Source organism: Entelurus aequoreus, linkage group LG09 (genome assembly GCF_033978785.1).
Source record: "Entelurus aequoreus isolate RoL-2023_Sb linkage group LG09, RoL_Eaeq_v1.1, whole genome shotgun sequence".
NCBI classification, from domain to species: domain Eukaryota; kingdom Metazoa; phylum Chordata; class Actinopteri; order Syngnathiformes; family Syngnathidae; genus Entelurus; species Entelurus aequoreus.
Genome location: NC_084739.1, coordinates 6458295 through 6482697, shown reverse-complemented (window position 1 = coordinate 6482697; position 24403 = coordinate 6458295). Strand labels below are relative to the sequence as shown.

Here is a 24403-nt window from a genome sequence, read left to right as displayed (position 1 = left end):
TTTGCTCAAAAAATGTCAATGTTGTTATGAGTTATTGACCTTTTTAAGGCTCCAATTATTTTATAATCTCAAATATTCTACCTTAAAATTTAATTGGGGGAAAATATTGCATATTTGTTTTTTTCCCATAGAAAACCTGGGTTTTCTTTGACAAAAAGGGCATACAACTTAAATGTTTAAAAACGTTTTTTTGACAGATAGACCTAATGTTGAGCTAGAGCAGGGGTCACCAACCTTTTAGAAACCAAGAGCTACTTCTTGGGTACTGATTAATGCGAAGGGCTACCAGTTTGATACAAAATTCAATAAATTGCCAGAAATAGCCAATTTGCTCAATTTACCTTTAACTCTATTTTATTATTAATAACTAATGATATTTACACTTAATTGAACGGTTTAAAAGAGGAGAAAACACGAAAAAAATGACAATTAAATTTTGAAACATAGTTTATCTTCAATTTCGACTCTTTAAAATTCAAAATTCAACCGAAAAAAAGAAGAGAAAAACTAGCTAATTCGAATCTTTTTGAAAAAATTAAAAAAAGAATTTATGGAACATCATTAGTAATTTTTCCTGATTAAGATTCATTTTAGAATTTTGATGACATGTTTGAAATAGGTTAAACTCCAATCTACACTTTGTTAGAATATATAACAAATTAGACCAAGCTATATTTCTAACAAAGACAAATCATTATTTCTCCTAGATTTTCCAGAACAAAAATGTTAAAAGAAATTCAAAAGACTTTGAAATAAGATTTAAATTTGATTCTACAGATTTTCTAGATCTGCCAGAATATTTTTTTTGAATTTTAATCATAATAAGTTTGAAGAAATATTTCACAAATATTCTTTGTCGAAAAAACAGAAGCTAAAATGAAGAATGTAATTAAAATGTATTTATTATTCTTTACAATAAAAAAAAAAAATACTTGAACATTGATTTAAATTGTCAGGAAAGAAGAGGAAGGAATTTAAAAGGTAAAAAGGTATATGTGTTTAAAAATCCTAAAATCATTTTTAAGGTTGTATTTTTTCTCTAAAATTGTCTTTCTGAAAGTTATAAGAAGCAAAGTAAAAAAAATAAATGAATTTATTTAAACAAGTGAAGACCAAGTCTTTAAAATATTTTCTATTTGAGTTTTGTCTCTCTTAGAATTAAAAATGTCGGGCAAAGCGAGACCAGCTTGCTAGTAAATAAATACAATTTAAAAAATAGGCAGCTCACTGGTAAGTGCTGCTATTTGAGCTATTTTTAGAACAGGCCAGCGGGCTACTCATCTGGTCCTTACGGGCTACCTGGTGCCCGCGGGCACCGCCTTGGTGACCCCTGATCTAGAGATTTAAACTTTGAAAAATAATAATAATAATAATAATAAATAATGACACATTTTTTATATTTTTTTGACCAAAACTCTTTGGGTTCACCGGGATCAAGCCTAAATGTATATTATATATTGGTTTTTAAAATAAAAAATACCAAAATGGCCCCCGCTTGCTTTTGATTTTTGTGTGTGGCCCTCAGTGGAAAAAGTTTGGACACCCCTGATGTAAACATAAGAAAAAGGAAGCATGTAGTGGGACCTTGCTCAAGAAGCAGCCTGAGGAACAAAACAATATCCATGTTCTTAACAAATATGTCAACTTAAACTTTAAAACAAAAAAGAGCGTGTGAAACTCCATTTGCATTTACCTAAACTGCAATCAGCTTTGAATCGAACGCCAGTCTCTTTTTGGCTTCCACTGTTCCCTGGTGTTGTAGCGCCATCTGCTGCTAGATGCAGCACAGTACAAAAAAGAATGGTTCATGGAACTACAGAGCGTTGTCATCGTCAAAACACAAAGCTCACAAATGGAGATCTATCTGTTTGACTTGTGTGTGTGTGTGTGTTTGGGGGTGGTGGGTGGGGATGTTTTAAGATTTGCAGTCTACTGTCAACATACACCAAAAACATGGCGTGACGGTTAAATCAGACATAACAGCGTTGCAGCCTGGAAGGGATGGCAACGCTGTTAGCCGTTAACTCTCACTGGATGTCTTTGTTTCAAGACACAAGACGACATGCTGACGGGAACAAGAAAAAGCAGAAGCTGAAGGAAACCATCAGTACTAATCTGGTTACATTACAACAAAAACAACAACAACAACAACAACAACAAAAACAGGGTCTGCAGTGCGAGAGCGTAACGGGGGGAGGGACAGAGAAGCACACTTACGTGATCTGACATATCCGTTATACTTATATTTGGCTGAGGAGAATGCAAAGACAAGTGGCAGGTCACACGGGGGGAGAAAGGTCGTCAAACACACATTAGGAAATAGAGACATCAACATAAGAGTGTGGAATGGATGTGAACCGATGAACACTTTTTTTTTGGGGGGGGGGGGATTGCATACTCCGGAACAAGGGAGTCATGAAGGAGACATGTAGAAAAATCACACAAGATATGGGGATGATTGAAATGTGGCACAGGAAGAGGAAATGGAATGATTTGTCCATTCACAGAATGAGCTGTGCTTTGTAAGGCGAAAGGGCGGAAGAACCAAAATGAAACGTAAAGTGTTGTTTTGATTCATTTCTTGAGAGTGCTCGTTTTGTTTCAAACACGGTAAACGGCAATGTGGGGACGGACAACGATACCAGCGTCCTGGAATTACAAGGATACAGGGATAAAGTGTTTAGAAGAAAAAAAAACGGGTCATTGAATTAGTTTATAGCCTGGGGCCGTACTTATCAAGCTTCTTAGGATTACTCCTAAGAAGTCTGCTAAGAGTTGACTTAAGAGTAAATCAATTCTTCGCTGAAAGCTGCACTTAAAAGTTAGTTATCAAGCGTCTTACTCACACTTTCAGCGAAGTCTAGGACTGGGGCCGTACTTATCAAGCTTCTTAGAGTGCCATTTTACACTTAAGTCCTGAGAATTTGCGAAATTTAGTCCTACTCTCAAACTTAAGAATAAAAGCTTTTTATCAACATTCTTAAGTCTAAGAATCACTCCTACTCTCCACGATATTTAAGAGACCTTCAGAGGTGTCTTAAGTGGTTAGGAGTTGCCAGCAGGGGATGGCACTGAGGCGAGGGAGACGTGCGCGAACGTTCAGGGAACGGAACAATGTTTTGTTTTTTTTTGATGACGAGCAGCTGATCAAACGGTATCGTTTAGACAGAGCGGATATTATTTTTGTCACAGATTTAATACTTTTCGATTCCTTGTTGATTTCTGCATGTGTCTGCAGTGGGCTAGTATATATAGAGCCACCCACACCAGTTTCAAATTAGTTGCCTAATTAATGAATTGGAAAGAAAATGTTATGACAGTAGCGTATGTGTGTGGCCGTGAGGTGAGTGACGTCAGTGAGTGTGTGGGCGACAGAAGAGAGGGAGCGGTAGCGTGAGTGCCGGCGGGGACTAGTTTGTTTTGTATTATTTTGTAGTTTATTGTCAAAATATACACTCCCATTGTCCACTTAAATATTTCCAAGATATTTCTTTATTCTTAGACAACGGATTCTCTTCCGTGATTGGTCATTTCTATGGACACAGAAATTACGTCACCTAAAATTCCGTTTACGGCACATAGTAATGTCGTAATTCAGCTCTGAGTGTGACACTTAAGATTCAGTCCTACACTTCACTGAAAGTGTGAGTAAGACGCTTGATAACTAACTTTTAAGTGCAGCTTTCAGCGAATAATTTATTTACTCTTAAGTCAACTCTTAGCAGACTTCTTAGGAGTAATTCTAAGAAGCTTGATAAGTACGGCCCCTGAATCTTAAGTGTCACACTCAGAGCTGAATTACGACATTACTATGTGCCGTAAACGGAATTTTAGGTGACGTCATTTCTGTGTCCATAGAAATGACCAATCACGGAAGAGAATCCGTTGTCTAAGAATAAAGAAATATCTTGGAAATATTTAAGTGGACAATGGGAGTGTATATTTTGACAATAAACTACAAAATAATACAAAACAAACTAGTCCCCGCCGGCACTCACGCTACCGCTCCCTCTCTTCTCTCGCCCACACACTCACTGACGTCACTCACCTCACGGCCACACACATACGCTACTGTCATAACATTTTCTTTCCAATTCATTAATTAGGCAACTAATTTGAAACTGGTGTGGGTGGCTCTATATATACTAGCTCACTGCAGACATGCAGAAATCAACAAGGACTCGAAAAGTATTAAATCTGTGACAAAAATAATATCCGCTCTGTCTAAACGATAACGTTTGATCAGCTGCTCGTCATCAAAAAAACAACAACATTGTTCCGTTCCCTGAACGTTCGCGCACGTCTCTCTCGCCTCAGTGCCATCCCCTGCTGGCAACTCCTAACCACTTAAGACACCTCTGAAGGTCTCTTAAATATCGTGGAGAGTAGGAGTGATTCTTAGACTTAAGAATGTTGATAAAAAGCTTTTATTCTTAAGTTTGAGGGTAGGACTAAATTTCGCAAATTCTCAGGACTTAAGTGTAAAATGGCACTCTAAGAAGCTTGATAAGTACGGCCCCTGATCAGTGGCCTTGTGGTTAAGAGTGTTCAAACCAAGTCATACCAAAGACTATAAAAAAAAAAATGGGAGCCATTACCTCCCTGCTTGGCGCTCAGCATCAAGGGTTGGAATTGGGGGTTAATTCACCCAAAGCAGCGGGCTCCCCTCACCTCCCAGGGGGGGGTGGAACAAGGGGATGGGTCGAATGCAGATGGTCATTTCACCGCACCTAGTGTGCGTGTGTGACTATCAGTGGTACTTGAACTTTTATTTATAGAACAGTGGTTCTTAACCTGGGTTCGATGGAATCCTAGGGGTTCGGTGAGTCGGGCCTCAGGGGTTCGGCGGAGGTTCGAGACACACCCGACTCATCGTGTAAATAAAAACGTCTCCCTATCGGCGTATTACGGATACGGCAACAGCAGAAGTCAGACTGATTTGCAGGTGTGTAATTTGTTGTGAGTTTATGCACTGTGTTGGTTTTGTTCTTTGAACAAGGTTCATTTTGTGCACCAGTAAAAAAACATGGTAATACTTTAGTATGGGGAACATATTCACCATTAATGAGTTGCTTATTAACATGCAAATTAGTAACATATTGGCTCTTAACTAGTCATTATTAAGTACTATAACCATAACCCTAACCCTAACCCCCTAACACTAACCCTAACCCTCTAACCCTAACCCTAACCCCAACCCTAACCCTAACCCTCTAACCCTAACCCTAAACTTAACCCCAACCCTAACCCTAACCCTACCCCCATGCCTTATTCGGCATGGCCTTATCATAACCCTAACCCTAACCCTCTAACCCTAACCCTAAACCTAACCCCAACCCTAACCCTAACCCTACCCCCATGCCTTATTCGGCATGGCCTTATCATAACCCTAACCCTAACCCTAACCCCAACCCTAACCCTAACCCTAACCCTCTAACCGTAACCCTAAACCTAACCCCAACCCTAACCCTAACCCTACCCCCATGCCTTATTCGGCATGGCCTTATCATAACCCTAACCCTCTAACCCTAACCCTAACCCCAACCCTAACCCTAACCCTCTAACCCTAACACTAACCCTAACACTAACCCTAAACCTAACCCAAACCCTAACCCTACCCCTACCCCCATGCCTTATTCGGCATGGCCTTATCATAACCCTAACCCTAACCCTAACCCTCTAACCCGAACCCCAACCCTAACCCTAACCCTAACCATCTAACCCTAACCCTAACCCTAAAACTAACCCCAACCCCAACCCTAACCCTAACCCTACCCCCATGCCTTATTCGGCATGGCCTTTTCATAACCCTAACCCTAACCCTAACCCCAACCCTAACCGTAACCCTAACCCTCTAACCCTAACCCTCTAACCCTAACCCTAACCCTAACCCTAAAACTAACCCCAACCCCAACCCTAACCCTAACCCTACCCCCATGCCTTATTCGGCATGGCCTTATCATAACCCTAACCCTAACCCTAACCCTAACCCCAACCCTAACCCTAACCCTCTAACCCTAACCCTAACCCTCTAACCCTAAAACTAACCCTAACCCTAACCCTAACCAAATAACTCTAAATTAAGTCTTTGTTACTTAGAATATGTTCCCCTAGTGTCCAAAAAAACTCTAAATTAAGTCTTTGTTACTTAGAATATGTTCCCCATATTAAAGTGCTACCAAAAACATATAACTTTGTCTTGAATTTGAAAAAAAACAACATTTTATTTTTCACTAAAGAAGGGTTCGGTGAATGCACATATGAAACTGATGGGGTTCGGTACCTCCAACACGGTTAAGAACCACTGTTATAGAATAACTAAAAGAACTAGAAAAAAATTGGTAAATCATTTGTATTAAATCAGATTAAATATACATTTTAGACTCCTGAAAATACCCAATAAAATGACAGAATGGTTGAAGCAAAGTGGTTTACTCAATTTTCCATGAATTGGAAATTAATTTGCAGAATTAACAATTGACTAATTGTACTCGTTATCAACCAATATTGTTATTTAACCTTGTTGCTGCTCTGTATGAACTACACACGCAATTCCTTTGTTGTGTGTAAATAACAAAATGGTTGATCTTTGTTATGGCTCGGTGTTTTTCCACATCTGTTATCAGTTCACTGAGGGTTCCTGATGCTTCTATGAATTGCCAATCCATGCTTTGACTCAGGAGGCACTAAGCAAAGAAGATTCTCCGGCATCTTGAGGCACTTTAACTGGACCGGGCACTGCTGACACTCCCTACTAAGAGTCTTTTCCATCACTAAAGGTCACAATGAGAGCCCGAGGCTGGACGGTGACACAGATCCTGGAACAGCGACCCACAGCGGCCCTGGCATCTGTCTCTAGCGATTTGCCTGTGCCACCATGGCGGCGGGCTACATGTAACTGGCTAGCATCTGGGGCATATATCGAGGCAGCACAGGACAGGAGGTTAGGAAAGGGGGGGATGAAGCGGGACCGAGTCTGCCTGGTGGATAGGAGCTGTCAGGGCAAGTTTGGTGACGGGACCAGCAGGGCCGGGAAAATGAAAACATAATTTCTGTGTCAGGAGGGATAAGGTCCCCAGCAATGAGATGCACAGAGCTAGAAAGGGCGATCCAATGGAAAGTTAAAGACTAGGATGACTAAAACCCATGGTAGTTCCTTATCCAGCTTTAACTGACTGTTCATGATACGATTTTCCCAAGACCTGGTAGTCAGGTCATCAAACAGACTATAATGAAATGAGGACACATCTTCAGATAAACTGTTTATGATGCCAGAAGTTCTACTTATTTTCTGAGAGCCTCCCAGGGTTAACAGCTTTGCAATGTTTCCATGTACTGTAACTACAAATACACGTCAAGAGAGCCATCAAACTGTTAAGTTATATTAGCAGCTAAAGAATGCAATAGGATGCCTGGTACAAATCAGGAGGGTTAGCATACTTGCAACGTCGCTCATCTATCTACAAATACACGTCAAGAGTGCCACCCGGCAGTTATCTGTATTGCAGCAAAATGACCTGGGGAGAATCTACAGATACCCATCAGTTTGTGAGTTGTACAAATTTCCCGGGAGCCTCTTTGTGAAGTCGCAAACATCTCTGCAACTTCGCCTTCACATCTGAAATTATGCCTCACGAGTGCCAGCAAACAGTTATCAGTATTCCAGCAAAAGCATCAATCAGACATTCCGAGGAGCGTAATCAGGAGTACATCTTTACCTGTATCTAGAAATACGCCTCAAGAGTGCCAGAAAACAGTTTTCAGTATTACAGCTAACGTATCTATGGGTTCGATACAGGAGATGCCTATCATTTTAGGAGTGGTCCTCATTTTCCAGTAGTCTCCAAGGGAAAACGCCTGACTGTTGCAACTGAAGAGTGCCAGCAAGATAAAGATAACATTAATTATGTTTGTTGTTAGCTAATGATAGCTCTGTGGCAAGGTTTAGCTACAGTACTAACGTTAGCTATCATTGAATGCATAGCCAATCGTAACAACAACATGACCGCAAATTGTTGGTCTGAATTCCAGACTAATTCCTTGGGCCGATGAGAAATTTTAATTCAAGGTATTTAGCAATAGTTCTGGTAAACTAATGATGCTAACGTAAGCTAGCCGGTGGTGTTCTGATTTGGTTTGACAGCCCTTTCAAGTTACAGTATCCGTTTTGCAGCCTATCCACGCCCGTACTTTTGGAAGTTTTCCGGAAGCCTCCCAACTGAGGGTTGGAATTTCTCATACTTGCCAACCTTGAGACCTCCGATTCCGTGAGGTGGGGGGTGGTCGGGGGTGGGGCGGGGGTGGGGCGGATGTGTGGTTGGGGGCGGGGGGCGTGGTTGGGGCATGGGTAAGAGGGGAGGAGTATATTTACAGGTAGAATTCACCAACTCGAGTATTTCATATATATATATATATATATATTTATATATATATATATATATATATATATATATATATATGTATATATATATATATATATATATATATATATATATATATATATATATATATATATATATATATATATATATATATATATATATATATATATATGTATGGGGAAAAAAATCACAAGACTATTTCATCTCTACAGGCCTGTTTCATGAGGGGTTTTCCTCAATCCTCAGGAGATTTTATAACTGTAGAAAATCTCCTGAGGATTGAGGAAAACCCCTCATGAAACAGGCCTGTAGAGATGAAATAGTCTTGTGATTTTTTTCCCCACACATACATATTACGCTCTACCACGGTATCGAGCACTATTGTATATATATATATATATATATATATATATATATATATATATATATATATATATATATATATATATATATATATATATATATATATATATATACAGTAAATATGTATGAAATACTTGACTTTCAGTGAATTCTAGTTTAATATATATATATATATATATATATATATATATATATATATATATATATATATATATATATATATATATATATATATATATATATATATATATATATATATATATATATATATATATATATATTTATTTATTTTATTATACATTTAAATAAAATGAATACTTGAATTTCAGTGTTCCGGAGGCTATCCAGTAGATGGCAGTATTGTACTGTTTAAGAGTGTTGTTTACGGCAGACAAACTGCTTTACGGTAGACGAAAACGCGACTGCTGTTGTTGTGTGTTGTTACCGCGCTGGGAGGACGTTAATGAAACTGCCTAACAATAAACCCACATAAGAAACCAAGGACTCGCCCTCGATCATTCTACAGTTATAACGTGATTGGGCAGGCACGCTGTTTATATCGTGGGAAAGCGGACGTGAAAACAGACTGTCGCCGCTGTCCCCACTCAGGTCCGCATGGAGCTGGAGGGGGCGAATTCCGGGAGATTTTCGGGAGAAATTTTCTTCCGGGAGGTTTTCGGGAGAGGCGCTGAATTCCGGGAGTCTCCCGGAAAATCCGGGAGGGTTGGCAAGTATGGAATTTCTGCAACATTGCTTATCAATTGTATCAACAATCCGTGCTGCAGCAAATGGAACTTAAAAATAGGGTCAACCAAAGTCCATAATTTCAGGATTAGCACAAATACATTCAGTATTCAAGCAAATGTTTCGATACGATTTAAAAATGTGTTATACACATTTTCCCAAGAGACTGCTGGCAAAATCGAAGGGTTGTCATCCATGCTACTTCGCCCATGTTGAGCTACAACGGCTCTGACTGGAGACAGCCAGCAAACGCTTAAGTCATCCAAGTATTCCAGTAAATGAAATCAAGTCCAGATGCACCCTAAGTCATGAAGTCATCACGGATAAAGATGTCTTATCTCGTTGGGGAGAAGTCAAAGAAAAGGAAACGGTGAGAGGAAATCCAGTAATCCTCGACTTGACAAGCGACTCCTTCACTTTGTTCAGAGAAAGTCGGCGTTAAAAAGGAGGAAAGAAGTCTACAGGAAGAGGGAGGCTTTCTTGCAATCCTACTGGGGCTCGAGGGAGAAGTGAGATCAGTAACCATGTAATGGCCAGTAATTGGTACCCAGGGATACCAGCCCAACTACGAGAGGCCAAACTAAACTCATCATGGCATGTTTGACATTAATCTGGGCTGAAGTCGGCAGACGTTGGGAGAATGCCGAGGAGGAAATCAGATCTGTACGTCTGAAACCAAGACTTTGATAGCCGAGGCCTACTGCTGCCATGTCTAATCGACACACAATTTAGTCGTTCGAGAGCTAGCATGGACTCATTTAGCGTTTTTAGCTTGTGTTCTCTTTGTGGTGTCAAGGTTGTTAAAACACGGAGATAGACAGTTTGAAGCAGCTATGATCACAGGCCAATGTAGGGAATAATTCTTCAGGCTTCTTAGATGTTTCTGGTCATTTTTGAACAAAAATATAAACAAAATCAAACCTTACTGCAAATGATATACAAACAATAGGCACATAACCAAATAGAAGAAGAAATCATTACATTTGCAGCGTAAAACCTGTAGAATGAAACGACACAGTCCACTCTGTATGGACGAGACACCTTACCTTAAAAAAAACATTTAACGCTCCGGTATATCTATATCATACATCGTCACAAAACTGCATGTTGAAATGCAGCATGCCAGCTTGGCCACCTACAAAACTGTACAATACAACAGCACCACAACACAACTCACCCACCGACAACATTTAGTGGAACACAATGATGACGACAGATACATATATGAGAGAAACACAAAAAACGAGAGAGAATTAGAGAGATAACCAGCTCACCAGAGGGATGGATTGATAACTAGGAATGTATAGAACCAGATAGAGCAATATATATACAGTGAAATAGATAGTTTAATAGTCTTCTTGCTAGCTAGCTCTTGAAATAGTCAAAAAATGTCGACCGGAAAATATACAACAAAGACAGAAAGAATGGAAATGCAAATGAACTAATAACATGAATAGATAGACTGCTAGTTAGCCAGCAACATAAACAGCAAAATATACAGTACATGATTAGATAACGATAAACAGAGACAGAAAATAAGCAAAATGTAGAGATTATTAGCTAACCAGCAACGTAAATAGCCACAAAAGAAAAGCAGAACTAGCAACATGAACAAAGAGTCTGCTCGTTGGTTAGCAACATAAATAGCCACAGACAACACTGATATAAATAGAGTCTGTTTGCTAGCTACACAAATACATTAACTTACATAAATCACCAGAAAATATAAAAACAAATAAAGGAATCGTCAAAATATTTAAATAAAAACATATAAATGAAACGGACAACAGTTAGCTACATAAACAGTAATAATGCCAGTTAGCTAGCATAATAACTAGCCAGAAAAATTATGGAAAGTGTTTGCTAGCTATCTACATACTGTAAATCACCAGAAAGAAAAAAAATAAAAAGACAGAAAAGAAAGACTGTTAGAAAGCAACATACATAACAGATCGACACCAGTTAGCTACATAAAAAGTAATAATGCTAGTTAGCTAGCAATATAAATAACCAGAAATCGTACAGTAGTTTTACAATTATCAAGCATGCTTGCTAGCTAGCCTAATACTGTACATAGACAAAAAGAAATGGACAAAAATCGAGTAACTCAAAATCAAACTAAGAGCAACCGCAGGCTAACGAGCAACAGATATAGCAAATAGACTACGAGCTAGCTGGTTGGTTAGCATCATAAATAGCCACAGACAACAATGATATAAATAGAGCTACACAAATACATAAACCTACATTAATCACCAGAAAATATCAAACATAGACATAGCTATATAAATTGTCAAAAAAAATAATAATAAAAAAAATGAAAACATTAAAATAAATCAAATAAAATATATATACTGTATATATAAAACAGCGAGACCAACTGCCAGCTAGCTAAATTAACATAAATAACAGACAGACAACAGTTAGCTACGTAAACAGTAACAATGCTAGTTAGCTAGCAATACAACTAGCCAGAGAGCATACAGTAGATATAAAATTATAACGAGTGTTTGCTCGCTAGCTACATACTGTAAATCACCAGAAAGAAAGCAAGTGACAACAAGAAAGCAACACACATAACAGCTACATAGAAAGTGATCATGCCAGTTAGCTAGCAATATAAATAACCAGAAATCATACAGTAGATATAGCATCATCAAGCCTAATACTGTAAATAGACAAAAATAAATGGACAGAAGGACACAAAGACAGAAAACGAGCAACTCAAAAACAAACTAAGAGCAACCGCAAGCTAACGAGCAACATAAATAGCAAATAGACTACAAGCTAGCCAGCAATATAACGATGATAGATGGATAGATACACTATATTGCCAAAAGTATTTGGCCACCCATCCAAATGATGAGAATCAGGTGTCCTAATCACTTGGCCCGGTGTATAAAATCAAGCACTTAGGCATGGAGACTGTTTATACAAACATTTGTGAGAAAAGGAAACATTTATTTTTGATTCATTGCCAATATTGTTTGTTTGTTTTGTATTATTTTGTAGTTTATTGTCAAAATATACACCCCCACTGTCCACTTCAATATTTCTAAGATATTTCTTTATTCTTAGACAAGGGATTCCCTTCCGTGATTGGTCATTTCTATGGACACAGAAAGGACGTCACCTAAAATTCCGTTTACGGCACACAGTAATGTCGTGATTCTGCTCTGAGCGTGACACTTAAGATTCAGTCCTACACTTCGCTGAAAGTGTGAGTAAGACGCTTGATAACTAACTTTTAAGTGCGGCTTTCAGCGAATAATTTCTTTACTCATAATGAGATTATTTTCTAATATTAGTGATTTGGCCCACTTGTAATGAAAATAAAAGAAATCTTGTTTTTCATAAGCTATGGATTAGTGTTGTACAATATGTCTGGGTGGGGGTCCTGCTTTGGAAATCATTTGTACCCCTTTTCAGAGATCACATTTAGTTGCCCTTAAACATCCTCATGTTGCACAATGAAATGTAAGCATAGGATGAAGTGTGCATTCCTGTAACTTTCTCTAGTAACTAGGGATGTCCGATAATGGCTTTTTGCCGATATCCGATATTCCGATATTGTCCAACTCTTTAATTACCGATACCGATATCAACCGATACCGATATCAACCGATATATGCAGTCGTGGAATTAACACATTATTATGCCTAATTTGGACAACCATGTATGGTGAAGATAAGGTACTTTTTACAAAAAATAATAAAATAAGATAACTAAATTAAAAACATTTTCTTGAATAAAAAAGAAAGTAAAACAATATAAAAACAGTTACATAGAAACTAGTAATGAATGAAAATGAGTAAAATTAAGTGTTAAAGGTTAGTACTATTAGTGGAGCAGCAGCACGCACAATCATGTGTGCTTACGGACTGTATCCCTTGCAGACTGTATTGATATATATTGATATATAATGTAGGAACCAGAATATTGACAACAGAAAGAAATGGGGGGAGGGAGGTTTTTTGGGTTGGTGCACTAATTGTAAGTGTATCTTGTGTTTTTTATGTTGATTTAATTAAAATAAAAATGAAAAATAAAAAATAAAAAACGATACAGATAATAAAAAAACGATACCGATAATTTCCGATATTACATTTTAACGCATTTATCGGCATCCCTAGTTACAATAATTGAACGGTGTTGACGAACACCGTTAGGGCCGCTTGTTGTCACTTTCACTCAGAGTTGCATTGCAAAATTATACGGAATAAATGATGTGTTTATTTTGTTTAGAATTCAGATGGGATTTGATTTGGTGCGCGGCATATATTTGCTGTGCGCAGAGGACGCCTTGAGCAGCGCGCACCTTAGAGGGAACGTTGCTCACAAGTCAACTCTTAGCAGACTTCTTAGGAGTAATTCTAAGAAGCTTGATAAATACGACCCCTGGCTCTCAGTCTCCGTTCTAATTCATCCCAAAGGTGTTTCTACCGGGTACAGGTCAGGACTCTGTGCAGGCCAGTCAAGTTCATCCGGGCCAAGTCATCAGGACACCTCATTCTGATCATTTGGATGGGTGAGCAAACACTTTTGGCGATATAGCGTCGACAAATAGATTGATTGATCGATGGATCGATCGCTGGATGGATCGATCGACACGTTGACACGTACACAAGAGTTCCACAGTGGTCACGGTCACACACACACACGCACGTCACAAACAGGTAACAGCATGTGTTGGGGCGGTGTCACTTACAGGCACGTAAAGTGGTTGCGCAATCATGAACAGAGACAGAGGAAAGTGGGTAGGCCCTCTGAAGGGTGTCCATGTTACTATGTACACTGCCTGACATGCAAGAGCAGTCGCGCTCCGAACGGCCGCAATCAAAACAACATGCCAGTTTCATTCGCTTGTAGACGGACATCTTGGCTACAGTCATGTTCCAGGATGAGAGGAGAGGAAAAGCAGCAGGTTAATGGCAAAAGGAGAAATACTCATCCAAGGGTGGGGGGGGGGGGAACTTCATCAGAATGTGCAGCAGACTTGACCCCCGCCCCTGACATGCATACACTAAATTTAGCTCTTTATGTTGCTTTGTCAGCAATAACAAGCGGATTCATTCGATGCAAAAGTCTTTTTTTTTTTTGTTTGTTTTTTGCAGGGGTCAAGCTGCGTGCCAAGGCCCAAACAGGTCAAAAAGGCAAACAAGTAGGACAGTCAGGGAAGAAGGGTGAGGAGAACGGGGGACAGGGACGGGGGAGGCATTCAAGGCATGAGCAATGTCTTCAGCAGCAATTTATTTTGTACATTTCGCAACCAGTAGGGCTAAGAAGAGCAGAACACGTACCTGTTTCCCATCATGCAGCAGCTCCAAAGGGCATGGCACTACTCTACTGGATGGACTTCATTCATGCTTTCATTTCATGGGCTTTTCTCTAGCTTTCACTGCTCCACTCCCAAAGGGAAGCTTGAACTTGTGTACGTCGTGAAAATAATATTATATGTACTGTATAATGTACAGTCTATATTTTGGATGTAAACACGCACTGCTGTCGATTATAAATCATATACATTACATTACTGCATCATGTTGGCACGGAACAGGTATCATATTATTTTAACATTAGTAAAAATAGTAGGAATTAATGTTCGTAAAAAAATATTTCATCTATATTTCAAAACAAGAATGTGTGGCTTTTTTATTAGTATTTCATCATTTGGACACAGAAAACCATTTTTTTTTAAATCCAATACAATTAAGAGATTTTTTGGCATTGTGATATAATTTCGAAATTTTATTGACAAATAAAATGTACATTATTCAATTTTTTTTATTATTTTAATTCATACATTTGTTCTTTTTATTTTTATTTTTTTTACAGCTCTATTTGCTATTTTTTTAACAAACGTGCTAATTTTTTTTACCCAGTTAAGCGTCTTTGAATTTTTAAAAGCGTTCAATAAATAACATGTATTATTATTATCATTATTAGTTTTACAAGAATTAGAAATATTACTTTTTTTACACTATTATTTTTTGGCCTAAATGATATTGATAAAATAATTAGTTGCTATAATTTTATATAATTTACACAAAAAAACATGTTATTCTTTGTATTTTACTGTATCTTTATTTTGTATTTATAAGTATTTTTTATAATTACCTTCAAATTCAAATGCATGATTTCCTTTCAAATGTTTTTTTTTTGTTTTTTTTTTAACTACAGCATTATTTTAATTTATTTTTATTTTAAGTCTTACATTTATTCATAACAGATTTGTTATTTTTATTTTTGTTTTTTTACAGCTCTATTTGCTTTTTTTTTTTTTTTACAAATGTGCTAAAATTTTTTACCCAGTTAAGCATCTTTGAATTTTTAAAAGCGTTCAATAAATAACATGTATTATTATTATCATTATTATTTTTACAAGAATTAGAAATATTACTTCTTTTTTTACACTATTATTTTTTGGGCTAAGTGATATTAATAAAATAATTAGTTGCTATAATTTTATATAATTTACACAAAAAAACATTTTATTCTTTGTATTTTACTGTATAATTATTTTGTATTTGAAAGTATTTTTTATTATTACCTTCAAATTCAAATGCATGATTTCCTTTCAAATGTTTTTTTTTTTATATAAACTACAGCATTATTTTAACGTTAGTAAAAAGAGGAGGAATTAATGTTCGTAAAAAATATTTGTATGTATTTATTCATCTATATTTCAAAACAAGAATGTGTGTTTTTATTAGTATTTAATCATTTGGACACAGAAAACAATAAAAAAAAAAAATCCAATACAATTAAGAGAATTTTTGGCATTGTGATATCATTTCGAAATGTTATTGACAAATTAAATTTACATTATTCAATTTTTTTTTATTTTAAGTCTTACATTTATTCATAACAGATTTGTTATTTTTATTTTTTTACAGCTCTATTTGCTTTTTTTTTTTTTTTTTACAAACGTACTAATTTTTTTTACCCAGTTAAGCGTCTTTGAATTTTTAAAAACGTTCAATAAATATCATGAATTATTATTATCGTTATTATTTTTACAAGAATTAGAAATATTACTTTTTTTTACACTATTATTTTTTGGCCTAAGTGATATTAATAAAATAATTTGTTGCTATAATTTTATATAATTTACACAAAAACACATTTTATTCTTTGTATTTTACTGTATAATTATTTTGTATTTGTAAGTATTTTTTATAATTACCTTCAAATTCAAATGCATGATTTCCTTTCAAATGTATATATATATTTTTTTTAACTACAGCATTATTTTAACATTAGTAAAAATAGGAAGAATTAATGTTCGTAAAATATATTTGTATGCATTTATTCATCTATATTTCAAAACAAGAATGTGTGTTTTGTATTAGTATTTAATCACTTGGAAACAGAAAACAATAATAAAAAAAATCCAATACAATTAAGATCATTTTTGGTATTGTCGTATGATATAATTTTGAAACTTTATTGACAAATTAAATTTATATTATTTTCTTTTTTTAAATTTTAATTCATACATTTATTCATAACAGATTTGTTATTTTTATTTTTTTACAGCTCTATTTGCAATTTTTTTTTTTACAAGCGTAGTAATTTTTTTTTACCCATTTAAGCATCTTTGAATTTTTAAAAGCGTTCAATAAATAACATGTATTATTATTATCGTTATTATTTTTACAAGAATTAGAAACATTACTTTTTTTACACTATTATTTTTTTGTGCTAAGTGATGTTAATAAAATAATTAGTTGCTATGATTGTATATAATTTACACAAAACACATTTTATTTTTTGTATTTTACTGTATAATTATTTGTATTGGTATGTATTTTTTATAATTATCTTCAAATTCAAATGCATGATTTCCTTTCAAATTATTATTTTTTTATTTTTTTTAACTATAGCATTTGCCTTACTTTTTAAATATGAATGACAAAAAGTTACAAACACAACATTTGACTTAAATGAATAAATTAGAAAATAAAATGCCATTTAAAACACTTGCTATAATTTATTTTAAATTAACAAAACCTATTACTGTTATATTAAAACTATTATATCATCTTTCTTAAACCAATGACAAATGCTGAAATAAATGCAATAATTTACCTCGAAATGTATTTAAATGTGTATACATTTTTAATGAGAATTTTAATAAAAGTTACATATCCTACTTTTTGTGATGCTATAGACACATTTTAAGGAAAATGTTTTTTGTTGAATGGGTATCTTTCTCTTTAGCGTGGAAGTGTCAAAAGACTGTAAGATGTTAGTGTTAAGCAATATTAATAATAAAACACTTTATTTACCGTATTTTCCGGACCATAGGGCGCACCGGATTATAAGGCGCGCTGCCGATGAATGGTCTATTTTTCATACAAAAGGCGAAATCACAAGGTCCCCAGCACATTCCGTCACGCGTTGTGCGTACTGGACCTGCTTTGCATGATATATGTGACCACTCCTTTTAAACGCGGCCTCAGTGATGTTGACTGTGAAACTCCTGAATAAATAGAGGGACGCGGGAGCTGAACCTTAGAGCGTAGGGCGAGACTGTGATAAGTGTGCAGCTCCATGCACTCTCCTCATGAGCTAAATTGAACTCTGTCTCTGCGTGATTCCTTGCTTTTTGTCTGATTAATAGATGTCATCAGTGTTTGAACCTGACATGTTCTTTATTTCCATCAAGCAGTGCGGCTTCAAAGTCGTACTAAAACATTTTGAACGATTTTTGACACGCCGTGTGTAATGTTCTGTTAGAATAATCATGTATATATGTATATTATCACACAACTTTAGTATGCTTAAAGTCTTTTGCTATAGTTATTAGCTATTGTGCTCAAGTTAGATTTTGTATCTGTGCAAGGACGAAACTTCTTGTCTGAGGGGTAGCCTCAGCCGCAGATGTTATCTTTGTTTTAGCCCGCTAACAGCCAAGGACTTCAAGGACCTCAACGAAGATAAGACGACAGCAACGCAGACGAAGCAGAGACAACACGGACCTCAACGCAGATAAGACGACAGCACGCAGACGAAGCGGTGACAAGGCGAAATCACAAGGCCCCCAGCACATTCCGTCACGCATTGTGCGTACTGGACCTGCTTTGCATAATATATGTGTCAGCTCCTTTTAGAGGCGGCCTTAGTGATGTTGACTGTGAAACTCCTGAATAAATAGAGGGACGCGGGAGCTGGACCTTAGAGCGTAGGGCGAGACTGTGATAAGTGTGCAGCTCCATGCACTCTCCCATGAGCTAAATTGAACTCTGTCTCTGCCTGATTCCTTGCTTCTTGTCTGTTTAATAGATGTCATCAGTGTTTGAACCCGACATGTTCTTTATTTCCAATGCAACATTTAAAGTTTCGATGTTGTTTACTGCCGTCATAGTGCAGTGTACACGTATATCTCTTATGTGTGACTGCCATCTACTGGTCACACTTATGTACCACATAAAATTGCTTCGAGGTCGGTAAACACAACCGGAATTATTCCGTACATTAGGCGCACCGGGTTATAACGCTCACTGTCGATTTTTGAGAAAAAGAAAGGATTTTAAGTGCGCCTTATAGTCCGAAAAATACGGTACACAACTGTTTGACACAAAGTTGATAAAATCAACACAACTTTTGACCAACTTCCCTGTGAAAGACACCCATTTAACAATACAAAGGGATTCGAAGTCACAGTGTGACCAGGGTATGAACAGTTTTGAGTTGAACTACAATTTAACTACAGTTAGACTCTTGAACGCATCATAATTATCCCCTCAATTCCCCCCCAAAAATGGATTAACTGGCTGGAATATAAAGACAATATAACATACATCCATAAACCTGGAAAGTGCAATACATTTATCTGTGCAGTAATCTATTTATTTACAAACCCCGTTTCCATATGAGTTGGGAAATTGTGTTAGATGTAAATATAAACGGAATACAATGATTTGCAAATCCTTTTCAAGCCATATTCAGTTGAATATGCTACAAAGACAACATATTTGATGTTCAAACTCATAAACTTTATTTTTTTTTGGCATATAATAATTAACTTAGAATTTCATGGCTGCAACTACATGGTCTTTCCTTTTAACAACACTCAGTAAACATTTGGGAACTGAGGAGACACATTTTTGAAGCTTCTCAGGTGGAATTCTTTCCCATTCTTGCTTGATGTACAGCTTAAGTTGTTCAACAGTCCGGGGGTCTCCCTTCTGCTATTTTAGGCTTCATAAAGCGCCACACATTTTCAACGGGAGACAGGTCTGGACTACAGGCAGGCCAGTCTAGTACCCGCACTCTTTTACTATGAAGCCACGTTGATGTAACACGTGGCTTGGCATTGTCTTGCTGAAATAAGCAGGGGCGTCCATGGTATCGTTGCTTGGATGGCAACATATGTTGCTCCAAAACCTGTATGTACCTTTCAGCATTAATGGTGCCTTCACAGACGTGTAAGTTACCCATGTCTTGGGCACTAATACACCCCCATACCATCACACATGCTGGCTTTTCAACTTTGCGCCTATAACAATCCGGGTGGTTCTTTTCCTCTTTGGTCCGGAGGACACGACGTCCACAGTTTCCATAAACAATTTGAAATGTGGACTCGTCAGACAACAGAACACTTTTCCACTTTGTATCAGTCCATCTTAGATGAGCTCAGGCCCGGCGGAGCCGACGGCGTTTCTGGGTGTTGTTGATAAAACGGTTTCCGCCTTGATTAGGAGAGTTTTAACTTGCACTTACAGATGTAGCGGCCGACTGTAGTTACTGACAGTGGGTTTCCGAAGTGTTCCTGAGCCCATGTGGTGATATCCTTTACACACCGATGTCGCTTTGTTGACGCAGTACGGCCTGAAGGATGGAAGGTCACCGGGCTTAGCTGCTTACGTGCAGTGATTTCTCCAGATTCTCTGAACCCTTTGATTATATTACGGAGCGTAGATGGTGAAATCCCTAAATTCCTTGCAATAGCTGGTTGAGAAAGGTTTTTCTTAAACTGTTCAACAAGTTGCTCACGCATTTGTTGACAAAGTGGTGACCCTCGCCCCATCCAGCATTTCATGGAATCTACTTTTACACCCAATCATGGCACCCACCTGTTCCCAATTTGCCTGTTCACCTGTGGGATGTTCCAAATAAGTGTTTGATGAGCATTCCTCAACTTTATCAGTATTTATTGCCACCTTTCCCAACTTCTTTGTCACGTGTTGCTGCCATCAAATTCTAAAGTTAATGATTATTTGCAAAAAAAAAAAATGTTTTATCAGTTTGAACATCAAATATGTTGTCTTTGTAGCATATTCAACTGAATATGGGTTGAAAATGATTTGCAAATCATTGTATTCCGTTTATATTTACATCTAACACCATTTCCCAACTCATATGGAAACGGGGTTTGTATATTTGAATGAATATTATTGCTTTTTCATCCTGCACTACCATGAGCTAATGCAACCAAATTGTACTGTAAAGTTCAAATTTGAATGACAATAAAAAAGGAAGTCTAAGTTGAACAGTTTGCAGGACACGTGGACTACCACTAGCCGTGCGGCACACCTCCAAATAGGCTTCCTACGTGTCGTGCATGTGTGCGAAGCCCTGACCCCTTGAGGGGAGCGGGAGTGAAAGTCCCCAGAGTCGCATCTGTAGATTGCTGTGACTCCGTCGCAGACACAGTCCCCGGTCCCCGGTCCCCCCCGCTCTCTCGTCGGCCGGGTGGGTGCAAAACCCCGACAACGGGGCTGATACCGTCTGGCACCTTTTTTTTTTTTTTTTTTACGCACACTTTGGCAATAACATCCCCCACCCCAATGCGGTCGTACGAAGGGGGCCGAGGAGAGGACGGCCAAGATAGGGACCGGGGAGCGCCGTGTCCTGGGGTGCGTGCATGCAAAGTGGAACTCGCAGAGCAAAAAAAACATGCAGAGAAGTCGTTTCCTCGGTCTCAGCGACAGGAAAAGGGAGTGCAAGTGCAAAAAAGGGTAACTGTTTCATATCCATGAAGCAGTTTTGAAAGGGGATGGCAAGACAAGAGCAGCGAGGCTATCACGTCATGCTGGAGTTCCCGAATTTCAGAGTTCTGGGGCGGTTTTTTTGGAAGGGGGTGTTGGGACCACACTTAATGTACGTTGTTATGTTCCGATGAGGATTGTTGACATGTGGCGGGGAAGCCATGGAGGACACAACACAGACACGCTGACAATGTCTTCCAACAAATACCCACAATTCATAGTCCTACTAGGATTTATAAGGACGTCCACTTCTTCTTCTTCTAAGCTCACCTCTTAGCTGGAGTCCGGGTGCTATAATACGTCACAGGGGCCATTTCTAGAACTTTTGTTTTTCAGCAAAAGCAAGTGCAATGATCCAATTTTGGACTTTTTTTTTTTCATCCTCAGTACTCAAGTGTGTCTTATCCAATTTTAATATCCCTACGGCAGCCTTTTAAAGCGCTTTATAAACTGTTTATGGCAGGGGTGTCCAAAGTGCAGCTAATTGTTTACACATTCCGGAAATACTATTGTAAAAATAAAAAAAGAACATTTAAAAAAAAAAAGTGGAATGAGGTGAAATTTAACGAGAAAAAGTTGCAATGTTTTTTCTTTTGTCTTTCTTCATTTTTCTTTTTTTTTGCCATTGCTTAAAAAAAAAAATAATGACAAAAAATCCACGTAATAATGAATTATTTTCAGGGCTCCAATTACTTCAAATATTTCACTTAAAAATGTTTTATGTGGTAAATATTGCATATATTGTGTAGTAGCTAGGGATGTCCGATAATATGCGATAATAAATGCGTTAAAATGTAATATCGGAAATTATCGGTATCGTTTTTTTTATTATCGGTATCGTTTTTTTATTTTTATTTTATTTATTAATTTTTTTATTAAATCAACATAAAAAACACAAGATACACTTACAATTAATGCACCAACCCAAAAAACCTCCCTCCTCATTCACACAAAAGGGTTGTTTCTTTCTGTTATTAATATTCTGGTTCCTACATTATATATCAATATATATCAATACAGTCTGCAAGGGATACAGTCCGTAAGCACACATGATTGTGCGTGCTGCTGGTCCACTAATAGTACTAACCTTTAACAGTTAATTGTACTCATTTTCATTAATTACTAGTTTCTATGTAACTGTTTTTATATTGTTTTACTTTCTTTTTTATTCAAGAAAATGTTTTTAATTTATTTATCTTATTTTATTTTATTTTTTATTTTTTAAAGTACCTTATCTTCACCATACCTGGTTGTCCAAATTAGACATAATAATGTGTTAATTCCACGACTGTATATATCGGTTGATATCGGTATCGGTAATTAAAGAGTTGGACAATATCGGAATATCGGATATCGGCAAAAAGCCATTATCGGACATCCCTAGTAGTAGCCATATAAAAACATCACAGTTTTATTTGACGAAAGCGCATAAAACAAACAAACTAATAGTTCCAGCATAAAATGGACAGATATATCTGAAGTTGATCTCGTAATTTAAGTATTAAAAGTAAAAGAAAAACCTAATAAAAATGTATCACTTTATGAGTGGGGCACCTTTTGGATCCCAAATATATTTAATTATTTTTTATTTATCTTTACACTGTGATTAAAATTATTGATCTTTTAGGGCTCTAATTACTAAATACTGCATATTTCAGTTTTACTATAAAAAAAAACAAACTAAGTTGTTTTTGACAGAAAAGCCATAAAACATTTTTTTAAATTTGTATTTTACTGTAAGCGTTAAATAATTCAAAAAAAAATAATAATCTGACTTATTTTTAACATTTTAATGACTGAGACCCTTTATGGTCCCCGGGAAAAAGTAAAATAAATAAAAAATGCATATATTTTGTTATGGTTTGAAAATGAAAAATATCAAAATGGCCCCCACATGCTTTAATTTTTCCGTGTGCGGCCCTCGGTGGAAAAAGTTTGGACACCCCTGGTTTATGGTTATGATTTATTTGTTCCAGACAACGGAACATTGAGAAACGTGCACCATTAAAAAGACCTGAAAAACTACTAATATTACTTTAACGATTTCGAACATTCTTTACTGTCTAGTCTTCCATATACACAGAAGAATTTAACTACTCAAATATTAATAAACACTTAGAAAATATGTCGTGTAGGCTCACTATTGGGCAAAATCGAAGTCCTTTTAAATTCACCAAAATAATCCAATATTATTATTATGTGTAGTAGTACTAATAAAATTATATTATCATGATAATACAATAGTGATTACACACTTCCAGAGTAAGTGTAGCTAATTATTTGTAAGGACAACATTTTAATAGATATATTTTTTTTTGTATATGATAAAAAATATTGATATATTACTATAAAAATAATATTAAAACAACAATAAATAATTAAATTAATTAACTTAGAAGTACGTTTTAAATATTCCTTTCATGTCTATGATTAGATAAAAATATATTAAAGTAAACATATTTATTATGATTTTTTAAAAATCATATTAGTAGTAGTGGCAGTATAAAAAGTAGTAGTACTAGTAGTAGTAGTAGTTGTAGTGGTATTGGGGTTTAGAAACACAATCACTAAATAAAGTACAATTTTTAAGTTACATGCAAATATTAAAAAATATTTCTGCAATAAGTTAGAGTTAAAAAATATTCTTCTTCTTCTTCTTAGTATTATTATTAGTAGTAGTAGTAGTAGTAGTAATCATATTATTAGTAGTATTTGTATTGAAGAAAACCATCACTAAATATTTAGCTCCTACAATAAAATACTATTTGTAAGTTACTTGGAAATGTTCAAAAATATTTCCGCAATGAGTTGTATTAATATTATTATTATAATTATAATTATGATTAGTTCTACCATTTAGGGCTTACTATTTGTTATCCATTTAGTTAGTCTTGGTCTGTTCATTATGCCTTCATAAAG

The 24403-nt window shown here is 36.3% G+C and overlaps 1 protein-coding gene across 1 annotated transcript in view; it reads right to left on the bottom strand.

Annotated features, from left to right (window-relative positions):
* LOC133657833 (calcium-activated potassium channel subunit alpha-1a-like) overlaps positions 1 to 24403 on the bottom strand; it is a 217402-nt gene that overhangs the window by 143720 nt on the left and 49279 nt on the right. The window contains exons 5-6 of the mRNA XM_062059616.1: positions 2218 to 2250; positions 1694 to 1774 (exon numbers count right to left, since the gene is read on the bottom strand). Coding sequence (XP_061915600.1) covers positions 1694 to 1774; positions 2218 to 2250 — 114 coding nt within the window. The remainder of the gene's footprint in view (positions 1 to 1693; positions 1775 to 2217; positions 2251 to 24403) is intronic.